The sequence below is a fragment of the Physeter macrocephalus genome, chromosome 20 (assembly GCF_002837175.3).
Source record: "Physeter macrocephalus isolate SW-GA chromosome 20, ASM283717v5, whole genome shotgun sequence".
Lineage (NCBI taxonomy): Eukaryota > Metazoa > Chordata > Mammalia > Artiodactyla > Physeteridae > Physeter > Physeter macrocephalus.
In genome coordinates, this window is record NC_041233.1 from 109,490,219 (window position 1) to 109,502,540 (window position 12,322).

The following is a 12,322-nucleotide window of genomic DNA, read 5'->3' on the forward strand; positions in this document are numbered from 1 at the left end:
GTTACTCCTGGGCTTCCCTGGTGGCGCAGTGGTTAAGAATCCGCCTGCCAATGCAGGGGACACGGGTTCGAGCCCTGGTCTGGGAAGATCCCACATGCCGCAGAGCAACGAAGCCCGTGCGCCACAACTACTGAAGCCCGTGCGCATAGAGCTCGCGCACCGCAAGGAAGAGCAGCCCCCGTTCGCTGCAGCTAGAGAAAGCCTGTGTGCAGCAACGAAGACCCGACGCGGCCAAAAATAAATTAAAAAAAAATTATGAATTCAAATTTATTCCCCAAAAAACCCCCAAAAGTCACTCCTGCTCTCAGTCCAGGTCAGGGGAGGCGGGCAGCCGGCGCCCTCCTTCAGCCGGGACCCAGCTCTTGTCACCGTCACCTGCAGGGGGTGAGAACCGAGACCACCTGGAAGGGTGCCGTGCACCCTCAGCCCCAGTCTCCCTGTCCAGGCACGACACCCACTGAGAGCGGTACCGGGCGGGGCGACCGGACCAGGCCCTGAGGTGAGGAGGGGTCAGCCTGGGGTGTCACCAGACCTGCCGCCCCACACGGGCCGAGGGAGGGGAGGCAGGACTCGGCGGCCGCAGACGGACCAGCCGACTGGGAAGCCTCTTCCTTCCCAACTTCTTGAGGAGTCACTCCTGAACTGGCTTATTGGTGCTGGACATTCAAATGGACATCAACAGTGGACACAGGCACCTCTGGACTCCTTCTTCTTTTCCGACTCCAATCCTCACGCTCTCTTTGCTTACAGTGCCACCGAGAAGACTGCGGAGCCCTCCCGCTCTCAGCCTTGTGGGTCTGCACGCCTCACGCCCCGCCAGTCCCGGCTCAGGCGTCCCTCTTCCTGTGCCAGCCCCCTATCGAGCCCTAAGGACCCCCGACACATGCCTCCCGGCTGAGCGCGGTGGCCTCTCAGGCCTCTCTGAAGGGTCGCTCATTTTATTTTTTTAAAAACTTTTTGGCAGATTGATTAAGATTGATTTCTGCGTTGGGTCTTTGTTGCTGTGCACGGGCTTTCCCTAGTTGTGGTGCGCGGGCTTCTCACTGCAGTGGCTTCTCTTGTTGCAGAGCACGGGCTCTAGGCGCGCAGGCTCAGTAGTTGTGGCTCACAGGCTCTAGAGCGCAGGCTCAGTAGCTGTGGCGCACGGGCTTAGTTCCTCCGGGGCACGAGGGATCTTCCCGGACCAGGGCTCGAACCCGCGTCCCCTGCATCGGCAGGCGGATTCCTAACCACCGCGCCACCGGGGACGCCCCGATCTCTCATTTTAAACAGTGTCATCAACACTTCCTTCCACTTTGTCACTTCAGACCCGTGAAGTGGCCCACCTTGTCAAATGGGTTCACAAAGGGGAAAAATATTAGAGAAACAGTAAGAAAAGTGAGCTGAAACATTGGAGATGAGTTACAAGTGTTCAAGATAGAAAGATATCAACTTCCCAGCCAGAAGTGCATGAAGGAGTTATTCAAAGCTCTTCTGAAAACCTGGGTCAACGTTTTCAGTGATGTTGGCTTAGGGAACTGAGTTCACAGGGCCTCTTGAGAGAAAGGACCGCTTCTTAAAGGTGAGACCTGTCCCCAGCAGGGGGGAGCCATGTGGCCACCAGGAGGTCATCGAGGAGCCCAGGCCCGCCTGCTGTGGGACAGACACACATGGGGCGGGGGCAGCAGTGGGGTTCAGATGTTAGGTCAGGGCAGAAGCTTGAGTCAGAATGGCAGAGCAAGGTGGACACGTCACCCTGTGACCTTAGGGATGGAGCTAACGTCCTGCAAGGAGACCCCAACCTCCCTTCCCAGTCCACTCTCTCCTTTGAGGGAGACGGTGGCCCACCACACCTTCCTTGACCACAGCCTCTGGGAGAAAACTTGGAACCTGTGTGCTCCCAGGAACCAGAGGACAGAAAGAGGGACGTGAACAGGATGGCCTGCCAAGAAGCAACTGCAGAAATGTTACCTGGGACCTGCCGGAGCCAAAGGTACAATGAAAGTCGCCGGGGATGTGCAGGTTACCATGGTCATTAGAGGGATGTGTCCTAGGCACCGACTCCCCGTCTCTCTGCTTCGCCCTGACCACTGCTCACCTGCTAGAGCAGAGCGGCACCAGGCCACCCCCATGCCTTCCTGGAGGCAGTGGCACTGGGACTGGAGGGCCAGGAAGAGTGCCTCCCACCGGGACGTGTGTCCAGCTGCCGAGACGCTTTCCCATCTCCTGGAAGGACGTCCCTCTATCTCGGCAATGCATTCAGTCAAGGGCACCCAGAAGGTTCTCGGCTGGGATCCGGCCCAAAGACCCGCCCGGGGGGCATGGGCAGCAGAGCTCACCGCGGGCAGCGGCCCCGGAGTGAGTCCGCGTTCTTTACTGAACGTACTAAGTACACAACGGAGTATGTCACCAAAGGACTTTATCTTTATAAGAACATAGCTTAATTTTTGAATGAAATAATCTATTTATCCAATAATGATATCCCAAAGATTTTCAACAGGGCTTGAATAGATGGCTATATTACTGCTTAGCTATCCCATTTTTGGTTTTATGGTTTCTGATGCTCTAATTAGGAAGTCAGAAAGATCAATCTACTAGAGAACCATATTTTCTTGATATTCAACTTAAGGTTTATGGTACAGAGTTTCTTAGTTTTTACTTGTTAAAAATCAACTGGGGAAAATTTTTATCTGAAAATGCCAAATTCCTCTTAAGGAAGTTCCGAAATGATGAATTAAAAGGGGAAAAAACTACCATTTGACTTTTTAAGGTAAGAATGTAACGTGCAGCCTCTGCACCGCCACCAGAGCACCTGACCCTTGATCTTTCTTCACTCACAAAACATCCAACAGCAAAAGCAAATATCATCATTCAATTTTCCACAAGAGATGCAACATAAGTTATTTCCATCATTACAAAGTTGATATACAACCTCAGAAATTTTGAAAAAATTGGAAGATCAAGAAAAAAAGTCCTACTTAACAAGAGAAGCACTTTCACATTTGGATGTATTAATGCCAGACTTCTCCTAACTTGCTGACAAATGGGGCTACGATCACACTCCAGCCTTAAGTCTCCTCCCAGCCTGAGCTTTTCCTGCTGTGGATCTTCAAGGCGTCTCTGACGACTGCAGACCACACGGCAGTGAGACGCTCACCCCCGTTAAAGTTCAGATGGAGTCACGACCCTGGAAGACCCCGAAGGCTGTCAGCGGTCTTACCTCCTGCGTCCTCGCCGCTGGAGGAGCTCTCGGGACTCGAGCAGCTGGGGGCCTCCGGCGGAGGGGGGACCCACCCCTCAGGAGGCAGGCCCACAGTGTAGGGCCGTCGCGCAGGCTGGACCCGAGTGTCACCACCTGCAGGAAGAGGCAGGGACAGATGCCATCAGACGTCTACCTGCCGAGCAGCTTCTCCAACCACGTTCACTGAAGATGGGTAGCCAGAGCCGTAAATACTGATGTCAATTAGCCAAGCATTTTGCCAGCAGAGCCACTAAGCTATACACCCAGCCAGGAACTAGGGGTGAGCTATGATTATTTAAATTCACATTAAGTTACTTATTATGTAAACTTCTGGAGTTTTATAATATGGTATAAAAACATAACTAATTCATGAATAAGAAGCAGAAAATAAAAAGACTCCACGTAACACATCCGTCATGACCACAACACGAATCTCAACATTTTGGTGCATAACCTTCTGGACCTTTTTCTCTCTATATGCTAACAACATGTGTGCATTGTGTGTGTCTGTACACACCCACACACAGACACACACACGTCTTAATGGAATCACGCTACACATATTTTAACATTATACAGGTATATATTATATGTATAATATCATTCAAAAGTGAATATGATAAAAAATTAAGATCTATTTAAACTTACATACTCTTAAAGGCTACACGATATTCCATGTTATTGCAAATTTAACTATAATTTAACCACTGTCCTAAATTTTGCATATGGAGGTTGATTCTAAATTTTCACTATGACAAGCAGCTGCTATGACCATCCTGGTTGTACGTAACTCTGCACAACTGACCACATGGTCCCTGCAAACAAACTCCTGGGACTGGACCTGCTGGTCTGCAGCGTCCAGAGAGGCAGCCCCCGGTGCCGCTCCCCTCGCTCTCGACACTGGGCAGGGTTGACGCTTTAATCTTCATGTTCTCATTCAAGATATGGCAAAGCAACCTTTACCCAACACAAGTGGATATCCCAATTAGTCTTTCTCAGAAAAATGAATATTTTACTTTAAAAACAACAACGACAAGGACTGAGCAAAATCACTAATGCACATATAACAGAACGTGTGGTTTCAAGACATTTAAATTGTAAAAGCTTTGGAACATTTTCAAATTCTTCTGCCATCAATATACTTCACTTTTGTGAAGCTAAGGGGCAAGAATGTAGTTCTTATGTTAATCTGATCCATCAGGTTGATTAACGACTGTGTCGTTACCGCCAGGATCAAGGGCAGAGCAGGGACGCGCTTCCAGGCAGAACATCCCGTCGGGTAACATCAACATTTGATCATTTTTCACAGAATACTTTTGGGAGCTTTTAATCAGCTAACAGAACTTGGAAACACTACTGCTCACTTAAGTATCAGGATGAATACAGGCGGCGCCGTGGACCTGAGGCAGGATATGACTCCTGTGATGAAGGGCGAGGATGCACCTGAGGGCAGAGCTATTCCCGGTGCTCCCATGCCGAGCACGCACTCACCTGAGGCCAAGCCTGCGGGCTGAGGAAGGCGATCTGCTGTCTGAGTGTCAATGAGTGCCAGGCGCAGAGCACAGCTTCCCGGCCCGGGTTTCCCTTGTCTCTTCTGGTAGAAGGTGGTTCGTTGCTGGACGGCAGTCAGATGTTGTGTTTCACTGCTCAGGGCTCAGGGCTCAGCAGGGCCACAGCATCCCCTCGCCCACACATCGGGCCCGCAGGGTGAGGCTTGGGGATCTGGACGAGGCATGTCAGGACCCCCTTCACTGCTGACAGAGGCCACCGTCTCCCTAGGAACACCGGGCTGGCCGCGAGGCTTCAGAAGAGGCGACTTAATCAGCTCTCCTCTCGTTGGTTGGCTGGCTGAGATCCGAGGTTCATAATTCTCACCCTTTCTGGCTCTGGGTCTGATTTGCAGGACACCCTCTCGAGCTTGATTTCATGCTTAACCTCTGACTCCCCCTGCACTGTGCCTGTCCACATGGCCCCCTGCCCACAAGCAGACACGCGCACCCTCTGCCAGGGCACCACCACCGAGCCACCCTCGGGACGGCCGCGGCCTTCACAATCAGTGTGCTAGTGTCATGGAGCTCGGGGCACAATGCTGTTTTTTATAATTCTTCTGGGATTACCTGGCTCTTTAAAATATATACAGATATAAAGCAATAACAAAAAATAAGGGTCCAACATGGGCTCTTGAGTGACGGAAATTCACCAAAATGCATACACACGGATTGCTGTGGCTGTTTACAGATCATGCCCTCATCTTTAAGAACAAATGGAATCACCAATGCCCTTCTGAAACAAACAAACAAACAGACGCACTTCTGTAAAGTGAACAAATAGTTATTAGAATCACCATGCTGTGTCCTAACTGTACAAAGAACATTTTCTCAACCTCATCCAAGGACTGACTGACAAAGGCCCCTTTCCTCATTTGGCTGCTTCTTCCAACACTGAAAAGACTTGGGCACACCTGCAGCTCTGCTTATCGCCAAACTGTGTCCTCCACAAGCATCAAGCCTTCAAGTGAATTCTCAGATGACCTTTACAAAATGTTTCATATGACCTGCACACAGCTTTTATTTGTCTATTTGATTGTGATTTCATTGTTTTGCCTTTAGCCAAAATTTCTCTTTTTCTAGCTGCAAATGAATTGTTTTTTCTTCAAAATTCCCAAGACATATTGCTTCAAAAAATATGTTGCTCTTTCAGGATTAAAAAACACTCAAGAAACTAGGGCTAGAGGGAACTTCAAATGACAAAGAGCATGCATGAAAAACCCACAGCTGACACTACACTCAATAGAGAAAGCATGAAAAACACACGGCTGACATCATACTCCATTGAGAAAGCCTGGATGCTTCCCTCTACGATTAGGAATGATTACAATTCACATTCTTGCCACTTCACTTCAACATTATACTGAAAGTACTAGACAAGGCAATTAGTCAAGAAAGAAAGGAAGTAAAAGGCATCCAGATTGAACAGGAAGAAGTAAAATACCTCTTCTCACAGATAAGATCTTGTATATAGAAAACCCTGAAAAATCCACATACACAAAAAAACCGTTAGAGCTATTAAGTTTGGCAAAGTTGTAGGATACAAGATCAACATACAAAAATCTATATTTCCACATTTAAGAAACCACTGCCGGGCTTCCCTGGTGGCACAGTGGTTGAGAATCCGCCTGCTGATGCAGGGACACGGGTTCGTGCCCCGATCTGGGAAGATCCCACGTGCCGCAGAGCGGCTGGGCCCGTGAGCCATGGCCGCTGAGCCTGCGCGTCCGGAGCCTGTGCTCCGCAATGGGAGAGGCCACAACAGTGAGAGGCCCGCGTACCGCAAAAAAAAAAAACAAAAAAAACAAAACAACAACAACAAAAAAAACCCAAGAAACCACTGCCTAATGCAAGGGATTTATTAGTATTTCCATACACTAGCAATTAATAATCCAAAAAGAAAACAATTCTATTTACAATAGTATCAAAAAGAATAAAATACTTTGGAATAAACTTTTTTTAAGTATAAAATTTATAATGAAAACTACAAAGCATTGTTAAAAGAAATTAAAAATGACTTAAAGGGAAAGCTAGACGAAATTCATGGATTGAACAACTTAATACTGTTAAGATGGCACTAATCCCCAGAGCGTTCCGCAAATTCAATGCAATTTGTATCAAAATTCCAACTTCCCCCCTTTTTTTTTTTTTTTCCAGAAATGGACAAGCTGATCCTAAAATTCCTATGGAATTGTGAGGGACCCCGAATAGCTAAAACAATCTTGAAAAACAACGAAGTTAGAAGACTCTTACTCTGATTTCAAAACTTACTACAAAGCTACAGTAATTAAAACAGTGTGGTAATGGCATAATGACAGACAGAGAGACCAATGGAATAGAATTGAGAGCCCAGAAATACACCCAAACATCTATGGCCAATTGATTTTTGACAAGGGTGCCAAGTGGAGAAAGGACAGTCTCTGCAACAAGTGGTGCTGGGATGACTGGATATCCACAGACAAAGGAATGAATCTGGACCCCTACCTCACACCATATACAAACATTAACTCAAAATGGATAAATTTCTTAAATGTAAGAGCTAAAACTATAAAACTCAGAAGAAACCTTAGATGTAAAATTTGTGACCTTGGATTTGGCAATGGTTTTTTAAATATGACACCAAAAACACAGGCAACAGAAGAAGAAATAGATATAATGGACTTAATCAAAATTAAAAATCAAAAATAAAAAGTTTTATACTTCAAGACACCATCAAGGAAGTGAAAGGCTAACCCATGGAATGGGAGAAAATATTTGCAAATCATGTATCTGATAAAGCTCTAGTGTCCAGATTACGACCACCTCTTACAACTCAGCAACAAAAAGACAAACAATCCAATTACAATATGGGCCAAGGACTTATATACACATTTCTCTAAAAAAGATGCACAAATGTCCAACACACACATGAGAAGACACTCAACATCACCAGTCATCAGGGAAATGGGAATCAGAATGACAGTGAGGTGCAATCTCACACCTACTAGGATGGTTATCCTAGTAGGGTAAGAAAACAGAAAATAGCAAGTGTTGACAAGGGTGTGGAGAAACTGGAACCCCCCTCACATGGCTGGTGTGATGAAGAATGGTGCAGCTGCTGTGGAAAACAGTTTGGCTGTTCCTCAAAATGTTAAACATAGGAGTACCACGTGACCCGGCAATTCCACTTCCAGGTTTATATCCAAGGGAACTGAAAACACATGTCTACACAAACACTTGTGCAGGGATGTTCAAAGTGGCATTATTGATAAAAGCCTAAATGTAGAAACAACCCAAATATCTATCAATCGATGAACAGATAAACAAAATGTGGTATATCCACGGAATGGAATATTATTCAGCAACAAAAAGAAATGAAGCACTGATACTTGTTACAATTCAGATGAACCTGGAAAACATGCTAAGTGACAGAAGCCAGACACAAAAGGTCACCTATTATGCAATTCCACTCAGGCAAAATGTCCAGAATACACAAATCTGTAGAGATAGAAAGCAGGGAGGCATGAATGGGGATGACTGTAATGGATATGGGTTTCTTTTGGGGTGAAAAGAATGTTCTGGAATTAGTGGTGATGGTTACATAACATTGTGAGTATACTAAGAATCACTGAACTATACATTTTGAAATGGTTATGGTAAACTTTAGATTAAATGAATTTCATCTTTAAAAAATATGTTGCTGCATGTTGTATGGAGTTTTCAGAAAAAGGCATATAAGTTAGGCTCATTTGCATCTGTGAAATACTAAAACTCTCAGAAATGCCTCCTCTATTTGTTGCCTGAAGCCATGAGAAAGGGTGTGGGGGTCCTGCCCACCAGACCCCTCCCCACTCCAGGATGCTTGGAGGCCAGAAGGTGCTCTGGAAGGGGAGAAAGCGCAGGGTGTGCAGAGATGCAGCAACTGGACGCCCCTCTAGGACCCAGTGAGACTGCCCTGGTCACACCACATCCTCATTAAACACTCCGCCTTAGTTTAGGCCATGGCAGGTGGCCAGTCTACACTGCGCAAGGCACACTGCGCTGCCTTAGACAGCAAGCACCACGTGCAGAGTCTGCAGCCTGAGAAATCACGCGGGTGGAGAGATCCACCAAGAACACGGGCTGAATCCTGACCTGCGGTCCTCATGGGACCTCTCCTCTGGCTCCATCACCATGCTGGCTGGGCCAACTCCACCCGGACACTGGCGTCTATCCTGTCCTATCCTCCGACTGTGCCACAAAGCCGCTGGCACCAGCCACCACAGTGCGATCACCAGTCAGCCCCATGGGTGCCCCACTGCCCATGACAGCTCAGGCTGCAGGCAGCTGGGGCCCACCCCCAGCTCCTGGAAGATGTGATGGAGGCTCCCCATGCTCAGGGCCCCCTCATCCACTCACACCAGGCATCTGCTCCATGGAACAAGCTTCTGAACCTTCCATACGGGTCATTTCATGTAATCAATACATTCTGAACCAACTTTACATCAGCATCTTGATTTTTAGTTCAACATCTTCATGCTGAACAACAACAGCACCTCACAGCTGCCTGCTGAAATGACATGACTGAACCTGGAGCTTCCGTGGAAAGATACCACCCAGATTATTACTATTAGTGAATAATCACTGTAAAAACCGTCATGTTAGAAGAGGGAAGAAAATGCAAATAAACCCTAAAAACAAAATTTTTTAAAAGACTAAGAACATTGGGTCAGTCAAACTTGGACAGAAAACCGGGAACTCCCAGGGATGCCTGCTCCTCCTGTAGGCAGCATGTCTTCCCCACGGTTCCCGCCTTGCTAAGCTGTGCTGTGCTTATTCAAAACCACGTGCGTCTCTCGCAGGTGGAACGGGTGTCACATTAGTTTTCTGGGCAGCATCACAGGTGGGGGCTTAAGCACAGGTGTTCCTTCTCTCCTGGTTCTGGAGGCTGGATGTCCGAGATGGAGGTGTCACAGGGCTGGTTTCCGAGGCCTCTCTCCTTGGCATGTGGATGGCTGTCTTCTCCCCGTGACCTCACATAGTTGTCCTGCTGTGCGTGTCTGGGTCCTGATCTCTTCCTGATCTCACCAGTCACATGGGACTAGGACCCACCCTAATGGCCTCATTTCACTTAATCACCTCTTTAAAGGCCCCGTCTCCAAATACAGTCAACATCTTGAGGTCAGGGCTTCAGCATATGAATTATGGAGGATACAATTCAGCCCACGACAGTATTGTCTTCGAAAGGTAAAACTGCATTAAACAGCAGCCACTATTCCTTCGTGTGACTCCAGGGGTGGGAGTCCATCCTACACCTGGCAGGCTCTCTGTCAGAACAGCAGCAGGTGCGCCAGAGAGGGGCGGTCCTGGGGGGATGCTACACGGGGGTCAGAGCAACCCAACCACACCGAGGCACATGAGGACACAGAAAGGGAACTCGGCAGCCCCGGGTTCATCCTGCAGGGCAAGCTTGTGGAGCCCCCCATTCTGGGGGGGAAACGCTTTCCCCTCGTCCGCAGGCATCGGCCATCTCATGGGTGAAACAGGCGTGGGCACGATTATTTCTGGAGATCCAGCCTGTGGGCAGCAGGCATGCCTTGGGCTTGATGGGCCTGCCGCTGAGATCTGGTCCAGGGAGGGTCAGGATTTGTGGACACAAGGTTACGGGGCCAGGCCAGCAGGAGAGACCAGCGCTCAGGAACAGAATCACTCCGTGACAGAGCCCCGTGAGGGGCCACTGCCAAAGAGAAACGGGACTGACCCGAGGAAGGGTGCTGGGAACTCTGCCCTCTCACGTCCACCTGGGCACTAGGGGCTGCAGCCAGGGCTGCCCCCACCTCGCCTGGCCTCCTTCCGTGTGTCCCACTCAGTGGCCCCTCGCCGGGCAAGACTGCCGTGCTGACGGGGAGCCGGAGTGACAGCAGCCTCCACGGCCGACCACCCCACCGTGTGAGGGTCTGGACAGACGTCTGTGAAGAGCAATGGACAGGAGACTCAAACAGGAGAGACGGCAGGAGCGCGTACCGGGCGGACAGGGCCTGGGGCAGGGTGACAGGGCAGATGAGAGACCAGGCAGCAGCGTCCAGTCCGGGGGCCGGGAACAGCATGTAGACGAACTCGACGCCAGTGGCGAACTTGATCTCGCCCCCAGCTGGGGCACCGATGCTGGCTTCTTCCCTCCCCAAGTGACGTAACTGTCCTCCCAGAGCGCGAGCAGGACGACACCTGCCCGTCCCCTGAGGTGACACCCCAGTGGCCTGAGGCCAGGCCTGTGCTTCCTGGGGAATGTCCAGGGAACCCACCCTCACCTGTCATGGGGGGGGCGCTCCTGCCCTTCACTCTCTCAGGAGCCTCTTTCTCAGGTGGGTTTCTGCAGGCTGGACTCACTGGGGCCCTCTTCTCTTGGCCACGTGGAACCTCAGGATACAGTTTCTTCAGCACTTTTCCAACAAACACTAGAGGCAGTCAATTTGCAAAAGAAAGGAAAAGAATTACTGATGGCAGTTTTATTTAAATTGCAAATGGATTTTATACAAAACAAAGCCATATCACGACATCACTACCTCAGGACTGTCCCCCATAGGACACCATTGGGGTTGTCCCCCCAAGACCCTCCAGCACCGTCCCCATCAGGGGACCCCTCGGCACTGTCCCTGAAAGGACGCCGCCCCCCCCAGCACTGGATGCCCCCCAGGTGTGAGCACAGGGAGGAGCCGCTCACACCTGCGCTCACACCTGGGGGCCGCACTTGGGCTCACAGTTCTGTTCTTCCCTCACCTTGTCTCTGGTTGAAGGTATGTGTAAAGCACAGATGGCGAGGTGTTTTGAGAATCTGGGTTTGAGGCCCTGGGCCCCAGCGCAGCCCCAGACAGGCTGGGTCCACGTCAGTTCACAGCAGATACACCGGGCAGGCCCCAGGCAGCCCCGGCTCCTCCCCCCAGGGCACCCGCCGGGGACCAGCACAGCCAGCAAGGTTCTCACAAGGGTGTGCAGAATCTTCATTTGGCTTATTTTAGTTTACATTCTGATCTAAATGGAGGGGAAGAGCTGCCACAATGAATAAATACGTCTGTCCTGATTTAAGTGTGAACAACGAACAGGTACAATCTCAAAACAGCACATCCTAGAAAAGGTGAGGGGAAAAGGTTCATCCAATGAACCTGTTGTAACCTCATTCAATTTAGAAACAAATCAGCAAAGAGAGAGAGAGCTGCTCTGGAGTAACCAAGCACCGTGCGGCAGAAATCGGGACCCCGGAGAAGGGTTTGAGTTTTCTTCAGACGATGAAGTGGAGGATGTACGTTTGGGCCACTGCGGACGCGGTGACGTGAGAGCGGAAGTCTGAAGGGGCCGCTGAGTGGCTTGTGGGTCACAGAGGGCAGGGCCCTGTCCCCACGCAGGAGGCACAACCCTAAAGACACAGACCACTCCTCATTTCATCACGTGCTCAGACGGCCCTCGCAGCAGAACTAACCCCCTCCAACTGGTACTAGTTGGAAAAAACACAACTTGGGTCTAAAAACACGAAAGTCCTTCTCAGAAAACTATTCAAGCCCAGGCAGTGCTTGGCCAGGCGCCTGGGAGGGGTACGGGGTCC

The 12,322-nt window shown here is 49.6% G+C and overlaps 1 protein-coding gene across 1 annotated transcript in view; it reads right to left on the reverse strand.

The window, feature by feature from the left end:
* ERICH1 (glutamate rich 1) overlaps window positions 1–11,166 on the reverse strand; it is a 37,098-nt gene extending 25,932 nt beyond the window's left edge. The window contains exons 1-2 of the mRNA XM_028480974.2: window positions 11,034–11,166; window positions 3,200–3,334 (exon numbers count right to left, since the gene is read on the reverse strand). Of these exons, the coding sequence (XP_028336775.1) occupies window positions 3,200–3,334; window positions 11,034–11,040 (142 nt within the window). The 5' untranslated portion in view covers window positions 11,041–11,166. The remainder of the gene's footprint in view (window positions 1–3,199; window positions 3,335–11,033) is intronic.
* Window positions 11,167–12,322: the final 1,156 nt, after the last annotated feature.